Here is a 20,352-nt window from a genome sequence, read left to right as displayed (position 1 = left end):
ACACTGATGAGCCAAAACATTATGACCACTCATAGGTGAAGCGAATAACGTTGCTCATCTCCTGACAAGGCCACATGTCAAGATCTGGGAAGATTAGAAGGTAAGCGAACAATAAATTCTCGTAGTCAATGTGTTGAATGCAGGAGAAATGGGCAGGAGTAAAGACTTGAGCAACTTTGGCAAGTACCAAATTGTTTTGGCATCTCTGAAACGGCAAGGCTTGTGGTGTGCTCCCGGTCAGCAGTGGCGAGTACCTACCGACAGTGGTCCAAGGAGAGACAAACCACAAACTGGAGACAGGTTGTTGGGTGCCCAAGGCTCATCGAGCAGTAGAAGAAGGTTGCCTGGTCCGATGAGACCAGTTTACTTTTACATCACGTGGACGGCCATGTATGTGTCTGCCGTTTACATGGGTAAGTTATGGCACCAGGATGCACTGTGGGAAGACAACAAGCCGGTGGAGGGAGTGTGATGCTCTGGGCAATGTTCTGCTGGGAAACCCTGGGTCCAGCCATTCATATGGATGTCAATTTGACATGTCACCTACAATACCTAAACACCATTGCAGACCAGGTACACTCCTTCATGGCAATGGTATTCCCTGATGACAGTGGCCTCTTTCAGCAGGATAGTGCGCCCTCCCACACTGAACATATTGTTCAGAAATGGTATGAGGAACATGATGAAGAGTTCAAGGTGTTGCCCTGGCCTCTCAACCCGATTAAGCATCTGTGGGATGTGCTGGACCAACAAGTCCGATCCACAGCGGCTCCACTTTCAACTTACAGGACTTGAAGGATCTGCTGCTAATGTGGTGCCAGATACCACAGGACAACTTCAGGGGTCTTGTAGAGTCCATGCCTCGGTGGGTCAGCGCTGTTTTGGCGGCACGCGGAGGACCAACAGCATATTAGGCAGGTGGTCATAATGTTTTGGCTCATCGGTGTGTGTGTGTATGTATATATATATATATATATATATATATATATATATATATATATATATATATATATATATATATATTATTTACAAATACAGTATATTTATTGTACCACAAACTATTACTTAGTTAATTTTCAGGTTTACCCGATCAGGGATGTTGACATATGTGCCAGCGTCCAGTAAGTCCTGTACGATCTCAGTCCAGCCTTCTATGGCAGCGATCATCAGTGCTGTGTTGCCGTCTTTATCAGTCATATTCATGTTGGGATTTCTCTTCAGTAGCTCTTTCACCACTTCAGTGAAACCACCACGTACAGCCACTATCAGAGCCGTCATTGAGTTCTGAGAAAGGGAGATCATATTAGGACATTATTCTGTATTCATGCTACATTTCATTTTACTTCAAAATAATCAGCGCACTTCACGCAATAGAAAAATGTCCGTTTTAACAAGCCCTTAAAAAGTCAAGGGGTGTGAAAGCTAACAAGAACATGCAAACTTTAAAGGTGCATTCAGTAATTTGGGGCTAAATTAAAAAGTTTTACACATTAACAAATGAATTGTGTTTTTGTGAAGAGTGATCTGAATGGTGTACACTCACATGAGATGAAGACTGTACTCATAATAGTTTTCTATAAAAAGTGTTTTTATTATACATGGTGCGGGTTAGTGACATGCCCCGCTGTGTTTCACTAAACGTCGAAGAAGAAAATCCTCTTGGCTGCCGCCTACGTAGATACACGTGTCTATGCTTAGTGCAGTGTTGTTTGGTGATGCGAAGAGCAAAAACAATACAATGGAACATACTTATTATTGCTTTAGAAGTGGAGACAACAGGAGATTCGGTAACTGTTCTGCCGAAAAAGCGAAAAAGGTCCGAATCAAGACAAAAATACCGGCAAAGGCAAAAAACAAGGGTAAACATATCTACGGCATACACAATGCAGAAATATTTGATAAGGGGGGCCCATCTACCTCCACCTCTATGAAAAGTCTTCATTCGTTTAGTAGCTTGGCACAGCGATTGTTGTGGATTTTGAGTATACCATGACGTTGGTTTGCTTGGAAACCAAACGAGTTCTTCAAATACAGTATTCATGGACATGCTAAATTTGATCATAAAAACAATTCTAATCTTTCCTTTACCATAATATTCTGTATCGCTAGATAATTGAGGTTTTTCACGCTAAGCAGTTCTCTAAAAAAGGTAATAACTGTCGTTAGAAATAACGTGAAAAGTCTCCAAAGATTATTGATACGAGGGACAATAATAATCTGTCCTAAACCTTAGAAGTCCATTTGCTTGAATTCTGACGTTTGTTTTTAGGCAAAGCAATTAAATTATAGTAGTAATAAATAACTTTAGAAATTACCTCAAACTCTGACATTTTCCAGATGCAAATGATATTCCAAAGCTGGCGGGGGCAGCAGAGACTATCATGCTTATCCACATCGCTAGATGGCAGTACAGCATCTACCAACGCTGTCGTATCGGTACTTAAAGTACACGAAGAAGAGCAATGCTAATGCTAATGCTAGAGAACTACTGAATGCCCCTTTAACAAGCGGTGTCTGTTACTCGCTCCACCTATTTGTACTGTACATGAGCAGGTGGAAGCATGTTGAATTTCTAACCACACTCACTAAAATACTAATTTTAGCACAGAAGAGAAGCATTTAGAATGTAGCCCAGGGGTATGACTAGGCCTTGGCTACTGCAACGTAGCCCCAGATGTGTTTTCTATAGCCCCTCTTTCTGGAATTAAGGTTTAGCAAGAATATGGACATTGGTTAAAGAATGGTGTGGATTTACTTTAAACACGGTCAAATAATGGATTTAATATTGATAATGAAAATGAATAACTGATGATGAGTTGTTAAATAGGCTGCACTATATGGGCAGACACCAGTAGGTGTACTCACTTTTTTTGAAAACCTTGCCAACCACACAAAAACATTAGATATGAACGAATGAACGAATGTGCTTTTATTGTATTTTGTCTCACCATATTAGGATGTTTGTTGGTGTTCTGTAGGCGGAGTCAATCAGCTTGTTCACGTGTGCATGTTTTAAGGTTATTTGCGATTTATAAAGTGGGATGCATTTGGGAATTATTTTTTTTGTGTGTACGGATGTTTTATAAATCTTTCAGAGGAACATTAAGGAAATTGTTGTACATTCACATTTAAGATAATTTTACGAACATCTTTATAAATGAGGTCTTTCTTTCTAGTCATCCCACTCGCTCATAGCACTGAAGAATTCCAGATTATTGGCACACTGACAGAAAAGTAAAATCAGAGTACATTTAGCTAACTAGGTAATGTAAAAAAAAAAAGAGAGTAAAAAAAGGTTATGACATATTTACTTAAAAATGTTACTAATATTCATAACACTTTACAATGAGGTTGTATTTTGTTGACATCAATTAATAAGATTTTTAACATGAACTAACAATGAACAACACTTTTATAGAATGTATTAATCGTAATGTTAATTTCCCAATGCATTAATGTTAAACTTACTGAAACCTTATTGTGAAGCGTTAGCAATATTATTTAAATAAATGTGTTATTAACTACACTCATTTCCGCTGGGTTCTTGGGTTGGCTACAATATATGGTTCATTGGGAATTTCAAAAGTTCTTGGTTCTTGACATTACAGCTTCTTACAGTTCAGTGCATTGGATTTAGGATTTTTAAAGTATCAGTTAATAGTTCTCTAAAAAAAAAACTAGGAAAGTTTTGTGGAAAGGTGTTCTCTTATGGCAACAGGCTGGAAAAACTCTTTTTGGCTCTAACTGGAAGAGAACCTTCAGGAACCTTGATATTTAAAGAGTGTAGCAAAGCACTCAAATGTCAATAATCACCTCTGGCTCTGTGAGACTAAGGAAAAGTGCACATAGCTGTTATAACCATTTTTACAATTTCACTTCAAAACACCAAGTGCATACCGCTCCTTCCTGGTCCACATTGGCCCCATTCTCCAGAAGGTGCACCACACAGTCATAATAGCCTTTCCTGGCAGCCCAGATCAGGGGTGTGGTGCCATACTGACAAAGAAGGAAAAAAATAAATGGCTTCATAGAATCAATTACACTTTTGAGAAAACTTAATAAAAGCTTGTCAAACTAAAGATTCTGCTTTATTTATTGTGCGGCGAAGTGGGGAACTCATTTCCCCAGTTTAACATCTAGCATTTTTACATTTTTGTAAACTGTGATTGTTCAAAGTATTTTTTGGAAGTATATATGCAGAAGTTCAAAGTGTGTGGAAAATGTTGACTCAGGCTTTTTAGTTAACCATCAGTGTTATGAATCTGGTGAAAGCTCAAGTCAGCGTTTGTGGAGATGGGAATGATAAGGCACCTTGTCAGAGCAGTTGACTTTGGCTCCATGCTGAATCAGCAGCTGAACTATCTCTGCATGACCTCTTCCTGCTGCCCAGATGATTGGGTAAACACTGTACTGCTGGGACACAAGCAAATCAATTAAACAAAAAAGAAAAATGAGACATGCCAACTGAAATATCATACAGGGCCACATTTTAACCCACACCTCTTAATGGACTGTTATTGGTCCCATGGCAAACATCATATCTGACCATTTGTAAAGGTGAAATGTGTCATTCTTTCAATGTCAAAATTATATTTTCAATCCCAGCTTAATGTGGACAGATAACCATAAGTAATCCAGAAAAAATGTAAACAATGTGGCTCAGTGTCACTATCCAAACTCCATTTAAGCATCCCGACTAGCAAAACACAGTAATATTGGTTCAACCAATTGTAAGAATTTAGGGCAGGATTTATTTGCTTTGCTGACCAATGTGTTTGGGAAAACTTTTTGCAAACAATCATCATTTTTCGATTCTGTTTGGTACCACTGGAGCCACAGAAATCACACACTTTACCTTTAACAGTCTTTAATGAACAATAAATGTTTGAAGCATGAAGGTGTTGACAGAACAGGACAAGTTATGCAGACCTGTCCAGTGATGTTTGGGTTTGCTCCTTTCTGCAGCAGTAGACGTGTCACCTCCACACGACCCTTATAAGCGGCCCACATGAGAGCGCTCCAGCCCCCCTAAACACAAACATGCCAAGGTCATTATATTCCCATGTGATAGGCATTAAAAATCTCACAGACACAGGATTGTGCTGACAAACACATTTTCCTCAAGTCAGGGAGTGACTCAAAGTGCCGGCTGTCTGTAAGCTTCCTTATATGTTATTAAAAGCTCTGTGATACCGACACCAGGGAAGCCAAAACATTTCCATAAATGTAGTCTATAAAAAAACGCAACTGCAGACATTTCATATACATAAGCGCTGTCTAAAAACTAGCGAGCTGCCTACCTAGACAGCAGTTCTGGTCTCATTGATGCGTTTGAATGCACCTTTGATGACTAAAACTGCGGTCTATAACGGTTTTGAGAGATCTAAGTTTTGAGACATGGACTAAAGATCACATGACATCATATACAGTACATACTAGAGGTCAAATGATCTATCGGTTTTACAGATTAATTGGTGCCGATAGTTGCTTTTTGGAAGTATCGGTTATTGGCAAAAATCAGCTATGATAGTTGTGTTATTTTAATTTTTCTTATTCCTCTGTGTTCCTCTGTGTCCAAAACCCTGCATCTGGTGAATATATAGGCTACAAAGAGCTTAATTTGGTAATTTATTTTTACATAAAGAGCACTGTAACAGATTGACTGTTTATGGACTAATTCATGATTATTAATGCAAAATTTTCTTTAAAAAATAAAAAGACATATGAGAATTGACAAGCGATCGCTGATGATCTACTATTGATGAATGATGATCTACTGTATATTATTAATGCCCATACAGTATTTATTAGCCCATTTGACAATGTGTACTTTATAGTGATTCTATTGCAATACATTATAGATGATTGTAAGAGTGCATATTTTGTTTCCCTTGTATGTTTGAGTGAGCTGGAACCACAGAGTCCCCAGTCCATTTTGGGCTTGTTTATAATTAAAAGTCCTGTGTAGGCACCAAATCAAGACATGACATAAAATATCGATATATCGATTATTGATCGTCACGTTATTTTATCGATATATTAACATTAGCTGACATTTAAATTAGAACTAATTTGCATGCTTTCCAATTCACACAGTTGGGCTTCTGTTGAATGTCTGGCATAATAGCATTGGGAGACCACAAGGGGGTGATATAACTTTTACTGGAGCAGGTCACAAGGCACAGATATCACAAAACAGGATGGGTATTTGACGTATACACACAAAAGTTAATAAGGTTTCTGTACTTCAAGAATGAAAGTGGCATTGATGAGTTTGCAGGTTAGTGTATGAAACAGGTGTAATTGCACAAACTGAATGATTAGAATGTATTATGCAATTTCTCTGTATGTAGCCTTGAAGAGGTTTCATTCAAGCTGCCAAACCACAAAAAGACATACTTGTAATTGAAAATACATTGTGTAGGCTCTATGAAAAACACATGTTCACAATACATCATCCACTGATGGCTAGAGTAAATAATCTATGTCCTTACAATGATTTGGGTCGAATTTAATGGAAAACTATGCAAGTTAGGTTTTTAATTTTAGAATGTGCCATGTAGACACGTCCAGAGTGCAACCCACTTTAATTTAAGCTGTCGCTCATGCTTTACCAAAGCTGTGTTAAGAAATATGTTTGAAAAGACACACTACTGTGCAACAGGTAGCCCTATTTATATTTGAAAAATTCAGATATATATAGATAATCATCAGTAAAATCTTCTGATTATCAATGCGTAAATTCCTAACCAAATCTTTTTTTTTTCAGGTTATTATTGGGATTTTAGATGCACAACAAACACGCATTTGGGATTTTACTCATTTTGGCCTCTTGCCCGTCACAGTAAGGAAAGACCAAGAATTTTTTTTTAACATTCACAAAAAAAAAAAAAAAATCAATTTTAAAAACTATCAGCCAATTAATTGGTTTTCGGAGTTGTGAGGACTGATGAATCCGGTTTACTACTCATCCCACGTTATAAGTAGGGCTGCAACTAATGATTATTTTGATAATCGACTAATCTAATGATTATTAGAAGGATTATTCGACTATTCGGGTGCAACATATAAGATATTTAGACTTGCTTTAAGAGAATGTCTCTTAAATATAAGTGTATTTTGTATATAAGTGTATTTTTTTCACATGGTTATACTTCTGCGAGTGCAGTAAAGACAAAATATACTTATATTCAAGATCTATTCTCTAAAAGCAAATCTAAATATCTTATATGCTGTTTCTCAGGTGAATTCATCTTTTTTTAAAGGATTTTTAGATATTTTTAAATATTTGTATTTTTAATATTATATTCAACATTCTCAGATAAAAAAATAAATAAAAAAAAACTTCTTCTGCAGTATAGCTGCTAAAGTAAATGTACATTGTTATAAAGGAGTTTTAGATATTATTTTTGGAAAACAAGCCAAAACAAAAACAAATAAAAAAATATATTTTGTTGCAGTGTATAATGGGGCGAAGACTACCCTCTCTCACCTTTTTGTTCACTTCAATCCATCTTAAACTCACAAAAGAACAAACTCTCTCTTATTAATATTTCTGCATTTTGCCAATTTTCCTCACGATAAGAAATGCGCAGTGACACATATATTATGATTCAATAAGTTGCCATCACGTTATAATTTAGCTGCATTAAGCGCGCGCACTCGAAGGATGAGCGTCCCTGTGACAGCGTGTCCATCAGCCGGTGCAGTTTCAATTTCTCCCCCTTAGATCGGGACACTTAGCGCAACTCATAGAAGAGGCGCTGACCGCACAGAGAAATGCCAGTTTCCTTATTATTTTAACTTTAATAAAGCTATAACGCATTCAATATAACTGCATTAAAGATGTAACGCCGGTGTGTTTCCTTTAAAGACGCTCGACACACAAGTTTTGCTTAAGCTGAGCGTCAGCTCCGGTTCTGCTTATTCCACAACAAGAGTGCTTCTGTATTTACTTATTTTGTATTTTTGCATTATAATTCCCTCATACTTTGCAATCTACATCACCTGAAGCTGTTTGGAAAGTTCAGAGTGCATTTGGACTGTGAGATGTGTTTTCTTCCTCTCCTCAGTCAGGGGCGAGCTGCAGTGCGGCTCTTGTGTGCAATCATTAGAGTTTTATATGATCTTATGTTATGTTAAGATCAAACGACTATTCGAAAACGAAAAATTTTGTCGACAATTTTTTATTGTCGACGTTGTCGATAACGTTGACTAATCGTTTCGGCCCTAGTTATAAGCTAACATCACTGGGTTGCAGGGCATTTAGCACTGCTGCTCCAACATTATTTAAATCTATCCCACAATCCCTCTGTGACCTCAAAACCATACATGATTTCAAAACCCACCTCAAAACATATCTCTTTGCCCTATGTCATTCTAACTCTTAACTGATCTGCTATTTTGTTTTTTGTATATTTGCTTGCGACTTGTAAAGCTTTATATTTATTTATATAAAATAAACATTATTATTATTATTATTATTATTATTATTATTGTTATTATTGTTACAATTTAATCAGGAACTACACACATAACTGCCAGTAAACAGATCTTAAATACAGTCCATCACATTTCACATGTTCCAGTAAGAATTAAATTAACATAATCCAGACAGAACAGCTGAAGAAACAGTTTCAAAAGACAGGGAGATAATTTTACACCATTTTGACAAATAAACATAAAAGTAAAACTGGTAAATAATAAAAAGGGGAGAACTATAAATCACTTGAGATTTAGGTAAGTGTTGTTTCAAGTATAATTACCTGCTGTTAGGCAGTTTATGTCTACTAGTTGCATCTTACCATATCTCTGTGCTCAACATTAGCATTGTTCTCTAACAGTTCCTTCACCACCCCAGCATGTCCCTCCTTAGCAGCTGAAATCAGTGCAGTCCAGCAGTCCTGAAAAAAGTGACAACACCATTTGTTTGCATATTATACAGATTTAAAACATACCAGCTGATCATACCAGGTAGTCATAATGCAGATTCTTCAACTGGACATCACCAGAAAGGTAATATAGTAAACTGTGCCCTGTCTATTGGTGTGAGAAGCTCAGGGTGTGTGTATGTGCATGTAAACGTCATCATCTAGTCATTTACAAAATGGCAGTACAGTGTGCCAATTATAGCGATTCTGCCATCCACCCACACCTATGAAATCATACCGATAATTGAAGAACTGCACATCAGTCTACCAAAACAAACACTGATACCTCCCAGGTCTAAAGGAATCACAAATATGTAAGCTAAATATTAAAATAAAATATCTTTGCACAATCACTGCTTGGCGAAACTTGGCCAGAATAAGCTGTGAAAATGGACCACACTTTACAGCACATAGAAAACAAACATTTCAAATTACACTAACCTGCTGCAAATATCAGCGAGCCACAGTGTTTGTAACTAGGGCTAGTTTGTTTTGCCCCATGATAATGTTTCAGCCCATGATATCTCATAATGTGTCTTTCTACTGTGTGTTTTTCAGGTTAAATGTTAAAAACTACTCACAATATCATCCAAGTTGACATTTGCTCCTCTCTTGATGAGCTCCTGCACGATCTCTAGACTGCCCTGCTCTGACGCCACCATCAGAGGAGTCTGACCATTCTACAACAGATGAAATGCTTTAGTACACATAAAAGATAGGGAAGCAATTTTAAAGGAATATTCCGGATTTGTTTCAACTTAATGTGTCCATTAATGCTGCATGTGTATCATGCTGTCAATTACCACAAACAATAGTTTCAACTCACCCCTCAGTGTGTATAAATGAACATTAAGCATGTTTACAGTACAGTTAATACACTGTTTTGAAAGCATAACCATAAAACATAAGGGTGCTTCTTCAATTCGGGCACTTTTAGCACTGTGGACTTCTAGAAAGTAAAGTCTTGTTAAAACATTTTTCACACTCTCACTAGTTTATTACATTTGCCTACTAATGATGTCTATCAATGTATGTACTGTACTGTACATGCATCACAGGAGATTAGCCATTTGTTCTGAAAGTCATGAAAAGTTTCACCACACTGTCATTTTCACCACATCTCAAATTCTGTATTGTGTTTAAAAGAATTCCATAGTGTTAAATGACTGTGTTGGGAAGAACATTTTTAAAGTTTTTGGAATAAAATGTCCTAATCCTTGGTCTTGCTAAGGCTAATTTTATAGCTAACAATTATGTATCATAAAAACACACAATTAAATAATATTTTCACACTTTTTGCATAATTTGGCAAAATCACAGCTTGATTGGAAATTATACTCAATAAAAATATTCTGCTCACAAGTAATATTTAGCTTAAATTAGGGGCCAAGCACCGAAGGCGCAAAAGTTTATGGCAGCCCATAGAACCGTATGTAGGAAAACGCTGAAATTTGGCACACTGGTATGGGCAGTTATGAGTAGCTCCCACACAAAATTTGGGGTCTCTAACTCAAACCCTCTAGCGCCACCAACAGTTCAAATTGTCACTTATGTTTTGGCCTATAACTTTTGAACTGTAAATCCTAAACAACAAAATTCTTTTTTTCCTCTGATTCCTTGGGTCATGCCAAATCTGCAATGTTTGCATTAATCTTTAGCTACGCCCACTGGATTTTCCACCATTTAGAATTTTCAGAAAAAAATATGTATGTATATGTAGATGTATGTCCTCTAAGTTTTGCACGTATCACCTAGAGACATTCATTACAAAAAATTATGAGATTCATGATGATAGGCCAAATTGTTCTCAAACCGCATCAAGGAATTGCGACAGCGAGCACACCAAAATATAAGGCTGTATCTTCGCAACGCTTAAGCGTATTGAAACAAAACTTTTGGCACAGCTCCACCTACTGGTCAAGAAATATGAAAAATTATTATTTTTGCTTACAACTTCTGAATAGTCTGGCTTAAGAGACTGGTAAGACTGGTCTCTTTAGATTCCATGGGACATAATGAGTTGAATCATACACAATTTTCCTAGATCAGACATATTGGGCGTTGTATATTTAAATTTTGGCTTAAATTTCTGTATTTTACAAACTGATTTGTCAGGGTTTGCGTAGTGATGAGAGAGAGCGAGGATCCAAACGCAGAACATTTAATGATAAACAAACAATACAACTATTAAGGCTGACATTCGAGGAAGAAGGAAACACAAACACTACAGCGATATGCTGGCTTACAATACACTAACATACAAACAAGAACCGACCAAGGAACAAGAGGCCATATATTCACACAAGGGCTAACAAGACAATGAGGAACACCTGTGATACAATTAGGGCAAAGAACAGGAAGACAGACATAAGTAAGGAAGGAAGATACAAAACTTCAAACTAAGAGTCTTTTCAAAGACTGGGGAAAACATCACAATGACGTGACAGGATTGGCGTATTACGAAATTTGGTGTGTATCATCAGAGCCATGTCCTGAAAGTACTCAAAACGTTTGGTGACAGAGCCAACTAGTGGTCAAAGGATACAATGAAATGCTTATAACTTTTGATTCATTTGGCCTATTGTCATGAGATTTGTGTTGTAAGCTTCCTTGGGTCATGCCGAGTACGTTAATACCAAATTGGCCATGTTTGGCTATACTTCCAGTCCACCATTTTAAATTTCATTGAAAACGTATTTTTATTTTTCTAGGCTGTAGGTACGATTTGCACGAAATTGTTTATCATCTAGGCACACTCGTGACAAAAAGTTATGAAAAGCTTTTTGATAGACCAAACCGTTCTCGTATAAAGCAACAATGAATTTAATTGTCACGATGCTGAAAAGGATCTGCTGTTATTAGCGGTGTGGTGGGGTAAGCAAGAGACAGACACAGTGGGTGAGGCATCAGGGCTTGGAGAGGCATTTATTGGAAATAACAATAAAAATAAAATGTCCAAAAAGGGGAATAGTGTCCAAGGTGAAAAGTGGCCAAAATGAAGGGGAATCTGGCAACCTTGCAGTGAGACGGGGCTCTATGTAGGAAGGGGAGTGTCGACAGGACTGGTCCAGTACAGTGGCGGGGTCCGATGGCCGTATGCACTCCCCTCCGTGGTCCACGGCGTGAGCGACGGTGGGTTCTGTGGTGATCTGTCTTCCCAGGGTCTGCGGTGAGTGTGTGGAGAAAGCAGCCCGGCATCCATGCCCGTCAGCCACGAGGCATGCGTCCCCCATGAATTTATGCTCATCTCAAGTTGTCTATAATGTACTGATTTCATAGCACAGTAGCCTAATGTTTATTAATTTGTTTAGTGTGTAACCATCTCTCTGTTGTAACATTACTTCCAAATAAAATGTATAACTGTAATTGTTGTATTGCATATTTCTGCATATTATTTTCATGTTCAATAAAGAATTTCATCATTATTAAATCCTCATTTTGCATTTTTATATTACAGTATTATTGTTTGCAGTGCATAGATATACTATTGTAGTATTACGGTTCACTTGCATTGCCCACTGAGGCTGTAGATTGTAATATAAAAATAAAGTGTTTTCAATTGGACTCAAATCAGCCATTTTTCACCTCTTAATATGATATGTGAAGTACAATACAAACATTGTGTATTGTGTAGTGGATAAAACACTTTAATAATCATATTAAAATATAATTAAGAGTGTTGTTTATCTTCCTCAAAGTAATACATCGATTATAATTTTGAATGAATAACATAATATAAACATGAAAATAGCTCATCATGGATCTGCAGGTAATCTCTGTGTCCTCAAACCATGAGAATCATCTGCCAGAAGAGCAGTCCCGAATAACAACTGGCGTAAAGTGTTCCTCCGCAAGTAACTTGCAGTTTTATGTTTCAACCGCTAGAGCGCCAAAAGTTACATTGTGTAGCTTTAATATAACACAGAAATAAAGTTGAAATTGTTTATCTGAATAAAAATCAACCCTTGGTACATGAGATTGCCAGGAGTTGAAGAAACACCACAAAGATTAAATGTACTGGTGTGACAGAATCGCTTACCAACCCTGTGCAAAGTTATATGCAATCTCTAAACTAATGCCATGACCAGCTAAAAAGTTAAAACCAGTGGTAACTTCCACTTGGTGTACATGTGAGAATACCAGAAAGGGACTGATATTGGACGGTGCATGGAGGGGACTAACTAAATAATGTAACTACTGTATCCGTAAAGTTTACATGGAGCAAAATAAACCCATAGGAATACATTTGGTAACGCATAAACAGACACTTTCCCATCTGGAAAAGTAGTCCCACCTCAAAAGGACGATTTAAGACAACTTTACAGCTGAAGTAACAAACATTTTTATTGAATATGTCATGATGTGCGCTGGCCCACTTGCCTATTAAGCTTCACAAAACTGTTTCCAGTTTGCTCTTACAAAGTGAGGGACAATTCAACATTATTGTCTATGGAAATCGACAGCATGCTAGGGATGCAGTGCATACAGAAGACATTTCATTGAAAACAACCCTGAATATTCCTTTAAGCTAGAATAAAAAGGGATAACCATGGATTTTTGCCAACTCACATCACTTCTGGTGTCCACTTCTCTGTATTTGTCCAGATGAGCTTTGATGGCCGATAGATTTTCCTCCTCCACGTAGCTGAAGAGACTCTGGGTGGTCATGGAGCTCATCTTGAGGGATGTGGACATCTCCATGGCTGTATTAGAAACTCCACTGGAGAACGTTGAAGAGAACAGTAGAGTTATATCATGAAATGAAACTCTCCTCTGTTCATTCATTATAAAACCTTACAAACTCTCAGGAAGTCCTTAAACTGTGCTCTACTCCTGAAGCAGACCTACTTTCCACATAGATGTGGAACAAGACAGGCAGTAACAAGCCCTGTCTTGCTGGATTGCACAAATCAGTCAAGTTAATGATAAACCATATGTAAACTGCACAGCCAGTAGGCGACCACCTTATCAATGTTGATTATGATAATGGCTGCATGATTTGGAGTTAAAAGCCTCTAATGCTCTCTGTGCAATAAATGGGGGCTACATTGATGCACTGCAGGCTACCTAGGGAAATCCTATTTCTCTAAATGATCTACCATAGCAGTAGCTGTTCTGAAACACAGAGGCAGCAGTAGTTTAGTCTTCTTAATATGCTTTAGAAGGGAAAATAGTTTGAGCAAACAGACAAGGCGCAACTCTGTAGTTGCTGTAGTCCAAGTCCATACAAAACAGCACACATCCTGTACTGTCTATGGAAGGAAACTTTGTTGTTCTCTATCCAGACAGGCAATGCAAGGGTCACCAAAAGCAAAAATCACTCAGATAACAAAATATCAAATTGAGTGGCATCTGCAAATAACTGAGACTAGACCTTTCCTCAGAACCAACTTCACTTTTCCTAGCCATTTTGTGGTTGTATGAAGTCAGTTCCCCTCAAGTTCATACAGGTGTCCAAGCAGAGTAACCACAGGTTTTGTTCATCACATAAAGCATGGACATGTTCCACTAATGTTTGACAACCAGAAAGTATATCAAATAAATACTTTTCTTTGAACACTATATCTATTGTTTTATTGTTTAAATCCTAACACATCTTCTGATATTTAAATGTTTTGCTTGAAAAGTGTGCTTGTGCTAACTTTCTTAAAATACCAAGTCATCTAATGCAATGACATACATTAAGATAATTAAAACTAAACTGTCCAACTGCTTTTTTAGCCAATAACAGCTCTTAGGCTGAACTTGATTCAATCATGGACAGTGGTTCCACGTGTTTAAAATGAGTTCTTAACTTAACATTACTATCTAATCTTAACACAAACACGTTGTGTAGAAAGAACCTACATAGTTGAATCGGGAAACTCACTGAAATTAAATGTGTCAATGTAACTCAGATAAATCACTTTTATTTCTTTATATACTAACTAGTAAGTGAATGTTAGCATGCTAAACACATGCTGGTTTAAAGCATTACAGACTGTAGTTTAGTAACTATGCTATGGTAAGCACAGCATTTGCTCAACGAAGCGAGTAGGGCTGCCCCCTAATAGTCGATCAAACATTAGTCGATGAGAAGAGTCTTGGTCGACCAAGTGTTGATTGGTCGGTTGGTCGCAGAAAAAAAAAAAATAACTCCACTGGAAATAGACGAACACCGGTATTACCGCTGGTTGGATGCTAAGCCTAGGGTTAAGCCTACAAAATAAAGCAATTTGTATTTATTTTACCTAAATGAAACTGGAAAAAAATTAAGTGCAATTAAAATGTGTGTTGTTCAACTTTTTGAAAGTTGTGAAGGGCAACATCTCTCTGGCAAAGAACCTACTTCATCTGTGCATTCTCTACCGGTCAGGTATTTCATTGTCTGGGGAAATACATCATGTATGTGAAAAAAAAAATTTTTTGTTCCCTCCTTCACAAATATATATATATATATATTGCAATATCCAATTACACTGGCATCCCCTGGGCTGAGGGATCGGTGAATATTCTTGCTTTAGTGATTTTGCATTGAAAATTAAATTAATTTATTTAAAAAACAAATCAAATACATTTCTAAATTCAAATTGCACTCCAAACGAAATGAAAAAGCAATTAAAATAATGAAGTGATCGAAAAAATAATATAGGCTATATATAGATAGATAGATAGATAGAAGATAGATAGATAGATAGATAGATAGAGAGAGAGAGAGAGAGTATATAAATAACCACCTTTCCATTTACCGTCACGCAAGTATCTGTCTAAACATGCAGGCTGAAAATTACTTACACAAATGAAGACATAAAAACAATTATAAATGTAAAAATAATAATTATAATGATGATAATAATCACTGAAATCTAAATCATGGTTCGAGGTGAACATGTTTTTGTATTATTTTATGTTTTAATCACAGATGTAGGCTATAGGCTGTAGAGTTGCGTTCACAATGAACTGCTCTGTGGAAATAAAGCGAACTGAACTCAAAGCACCTCCTGAGCTGAGATGTCTGAGGTCATTTACAGCACTCATAGACGATACTGTTCTTGCAACAAACAAAAAAAATTCAGAAGACAGAAACAAAGAAAGAGTGAGAACCTTTTACATGCGCAAGTTCCACGAGACTGCACGCCTCCGTACAAACAGCGTGTCATACATGCGCATAGACGGCTTTTCTGTCATCTGTTCTTAAAAATATAATAAAGTGTGTTTCTTCAAGCACATGTCTGTGCCTACGGGCAAATTATTTGTAATATTAATTTGATAATAATAATAATAGCCTAATAATAATAATAATAATAATAATAATAATAGCCTAATAATAATAATAATAATAATAATAATAATAATTTTATACATTAATGGGAAAAAGGAGCCAAATATCATCTTGACATTGTCAAAGACATCAGCTATTGGCGATCACTCTGACCATCGTCGATCCCCGAGATCATCATCTGTCGGCACAACCCTAATGTGCATTTCTCTCTATAAATGAACAAAATGTTCAGACAGTCTCCTTGCTGGTTTTTCCGACACATTCAGAATCATTACCGCTTTTGCCGGTGTCGCTGTGGCTCGCTTTGTGCGTGCACTTGTAAAATTTATATTTTAAAGGCTCATTATTACGGTTTAGTATTTCTCTGTAATGTAGAACAGTCTGTTAACAGTTACTTATAACATTCTTTCTCAGCCCTGGAACTCAAACCATTTTCTGATGCCCCCCAAGAAATATATATATTTAAGTAATTAATATCATAAACATGTGACAACTAGTCGACTAATGGCTTAAACTAACGACTACTAGTCGACTAGGAAGGTCGGGGGCAGCCCTAGAAGCGAGCAATCGATTCTATGTGCAACACTTACCCGTCCTCATTGTTAGCTCAAGCTCCACTCTTCACCGTAATGGTAACCCTCAAAACTCCAACATAACAAAAACACTTCTAAATCTCAGAATGTTAAACATCTTTATATTTATCTTGCACAAAAACACATAAAATAACACTTCATTTTAAAATTTACTCTCCCTATCCCAAGCAAAGCATGCTGGGAAATGGAAATCCCCTGCCCTGTTTCATCAATGCTACATTAACACAACAAAAAGTATTCATGTCGTCCCAACTCAAATGGATTAAGTAAACTTCCATTTAACAAATTTAAAATTCTGTTCTAGAATTGCGTTGCTTTAAAAAATTGTGTTACTTTAGTTCATTCATTCCAATTATCCATTCAATTGTTTGAGTGTGTACTTTAGGATATTACAGTCATTTCAGATCTAAATGTGAAACCCCGTAAACATATTATGATCAAAAAACAACACTACATTTTGACAACCAGAAAGAGTCCAAATTTTTCATTTTATCATTTAAATTAACCTAACAAACTTCTTTTTATGAAATTGTTTTGTTTTTAAAGTGGGCTTGTGCTTTCTTTAAAATAAATACCACTTGGTTTGATATGTTCATATCTAATGACATTCATAGATTTTTAAGTGCTGCTTCAGTATCCAAATACAATGTTTCTAGGGTAATTTTGCCAACTCAGCAGCCCAATAGATCAGCTCAGTGTGCTTGTACAACCCATCCCAGATGAAAGCCGGTCACCAGAGCAAAGGCTGACAGCATGTTGAGCATCATAGTGGGTTAAAACAACCTGAAGGGCCTCAGTGCTCAAAATCCACTCAGTTAAGATAAACCACAGAAGATCCAGGGCCTACCAGCAAGACTTAAATACACAGAGATAAAAGTGACAGATTCAGGATCAAAGACATTCGCATTCAACAGCCTTTGTTCATCTCTGAACAGCTGACACACCCTTGAAAGCATCCCAGCTGCAATGACTGGAGAGAGCCAATCACAAAGAAAGAGCATCACAAGAGCCCCTCTGCCAAAAATGGACTGAGCAAGGTTCACCCCCCTCTCCCCAGCCCAACCTATGGCAACAAATAAACATGTGCTTTTGTTTACAATAACTTTCTCAGACTCAAACATATCACAATATGCTGACTCACCTGGAGTTCCTTGTCAGATGGGTTTTAAAAGCCTGTCTGTCCTTATGCACTTGGTAGTCCACTCACGCGGTTACTCAGACTCTGTCTGTCACTCCAGGCTCTCATGAATAATACATGAGGAAGAGTAGAGGCACGCCCAATACCATTATACACACAATTAATATTAATTTAAGGGGCCGTTCACACCAAACGCTGCAAGGAATGACACAAAACGCAGGAGACTTTGAGACGCGTTTTTAAAAGTTAACTTTGCGCTCCTGCGTCAGACGCTGAAAAAACAGCGAGACTCGCCTCAGTGGTCAAAGACGTCCGTCCAGCGCGTGTTTCCACAGGAAAATAACTTTAAAAACAGCGCAGATACAGGAAAAACGTGTTCGGTGTGAACATACCTGACGTTGCTTGGTAATGATGAAGTGTCCAGAGGCTGTAGGTAATTAATATTAATGAGCCACGCCTATTGACCTACAGTCTGGCAAAAAAAAAAAAAAAAAAAAACTGCTATTTTAATTTTTTGACATTTTAAAAACAAAATATCAGTTTAAACTAATTGCATTTTGACACGGTCTTTCTTTGTGCGGTGGAAATGTGTAAGTCACTTGGCTGAGCGCACACATGGATTTCACATCAGACTTAGTGAAACAAATAGCACCATGCCGATCCCTAAATAAAACTGAGCTTTTGTAACAGGCATGATCCTCTGATGATCTGTTTCCACGGTGTGTGACAACGGCACAGAGGTAAACAGGTTTCACAGCATTTAAATAATCGTGAATCATATAGGAGGAAAAAACAAATAACTTCTGAAAGCAGCTCAAATCATTTCCCCAACATCAGAAAGGTATAGGTGTAAAGCACGAATTTATCTACAGTACGACTGACAGCTCTATTATTGGGAATTAAATGACTATTCATTCACGAGTGTGAACAGACAAACGTTCAAATGTATAGTTCTAAGAGAGTTCATAAAAATATAATTGCATGAATGCAAATGCACCGACACTGTTAGTGAAGTAAGGGAAAAGCACGTTGCCTGACAGCTGCAGAGAAACTGTAAGTGCACTGTTTCCCCCTCTACTACTGTAGACCTGTCTGTCTAGAAAAGCAACATTAGAAAGCTACTTTTATAAGCCGAATATAAACTTGACTTACGTGAAACTTGTTTACATGAACACGTTTTAACACACTTGTCAATTAGTTTACATAATTCCAATGTATAACCGGTAATTTACATCTTCTTCCTTAGGTCCAAAGTAATCCTATATAATACACATAACACAGTTTTGCTTTCATAACCCTCCTGACGAGAGGCAGTTTAGCGGTTGCCTACAGCACAGCCATCTTTTCGTGAACAACAGGGGTGTGGATGTTATTAAAATTGCCTTCGCGTAACCACGCCCACTGCTAGAAACCACGCCTATCAACTGGTCAGCGTGACGCCCATGTTGATTTTGACAGACTGTATTTATGACTAACAGCTGTTCTATGTACCCGTATTCTTTCTTCTTCCTTTTTTTTTTTTAAATTTAACTTATTTTATTTATAGCCTACATAGCTTTAAATACTATTTAAAGTTTCCCAAACAAGTAGCCAATCTTTGGTTTTTCACAGTTCATCTTCTTACACTGTTTTGAAGGAGATTATTTCAAGGCCCAAATGAAAACCTATTGGTTTACTCAGTGTTATTTAAATATTTATATCTTTTGCCTCTTTACTGTTATTTCTACTCAAATTATACTTTTTTGTTGTTGTTGTTTTTATATATATATATACACACACACACACACACACACACACACACACACACATTTGGAAGTTTGGAATAATGTACAGATTTTGTTGTTTCGGAGGGAAATTGGTACTTTAATTCACCAAAGTGGCATTCAACTGATCATAAAGTATAGTCAGGACATTACAGATGTAAAAAAACAGCACCATCACTATTTGCAAAAAGTCATTTTTGATCAAATCTAGACAGGCCCCATTTCCAGCAGCCATCACTCCAACACCTTATCCTTGAGTAATCATGCTAAATTGCTAATTTGGTACTAGAAAATCACTTGTCATTATATCAAACACAGCTGAAAGATATTTGGTTCATTAAATTAAGCTTAACATTGTCTTTGTGTTTGTTTTTGAGTTGCAATAGTATGCAATAGACTGGCATGTCTTAAGGTCAATATTAGGTCAAAAATGGCAAAAAAGCAACAGCTTTCTCTAGAAACTCTTCAGTCAATCATTGTTTTGAAGAATGAAGGCTATACAATGCTTGAAATTGCCAAAAAACTGAAGATTTCATACAAAGGTGTACACTACAGTCTTCAAAGACAAAGGACATCTGGCTCTAACAAGGACAGAAAGAGATGTGGAAGGTCAGATGTACAACTAAACAAGAGGATAAGTACATCAGAGTCTAGTTTGAGAAATAGA

The 20,352-nt window shown here is 37.0% G+C and overlaps 1 protein-coding gene across 2 annotated transcripts in view; it reads right to left on the bottom strand.

Moving 5' to 3' along the window:
* The window catches only part of LOC127455510 (kinase D-interacting substrate of 220 kDa-like), a 92,724-nt gene extending 73,462 nt beyond the window's left edge, over positions 1 to 19,262 (bottom strand). The window contains exons 1-8 of one of the 2 annotated variants that reach the window (XM_051723470.1): positions 17,926 to 19,262; positions 13,500 to 13,650; positions 9,512 to 9,610; positions 8,805 to 8,903; positions 4,930 to 5,028; positions 4,312 to 4,413; positions 3,898 to 3,996; positions 1,087 to 1,284 (exon numbers count right to left, since the gene is read on the bottom strand). In XM_051723470.1, the coding sequence (XP_051579430.1) occupies positions 1,087 to 1,284; positions 3,898 to 3,996; positions 4,312 to 4,413; positions 4,930 to 5,028; positions 8,805 to 8,903; positions 9,512 to 9,610; positions 13,500 to 13,631 (828 nt within the window). In that variant the 5' untranslated portion in view covers positions 13,632 to 13,650; positions 17,926 to 19,262. Of the gene's footprint in view, positions 1 to 1,086; positions 1,285 to 3,897; positions 3,997 to 4,311; positions 4,414 to 4,929; positions 5,029 to 8,804; positions 8,904 to 9,511; positions 9,611 to 13,499; positions 13,737 to 17,925 lie in introns of those variants that run through there. The other variant, XM_051723469.1, reaches the window with a different exon arrangement.
* Between the last annotated feature and the right edge of the window lie 1,090 nt (positions 19,263 to 20,352).

The sequence above is a fragment of the Myxocyprinus asiaticus genome, chromosome 17 (genome assembly GCF_019703515.2).
Source record: "Myxocyprinus asiaticus isolate MX2 ecotype Aquarium Trade chromosome 17, UBuf_Myxa_2, whole genome shotgun sequence".
NCBI classification, from domain to species: domain Eukaryota; kingdom Metazoa; phylum Chordata; class Actinopteri; order Cypriniformes; family Catostomidae; genus Myxocyprinus; species Myxocyprinus asiaticus.
The sequence above is the reverse complement of the archived record's forward strand: the minus strand, read 5'-3'. Positions and strand labels throughout refer to the sequence as shown.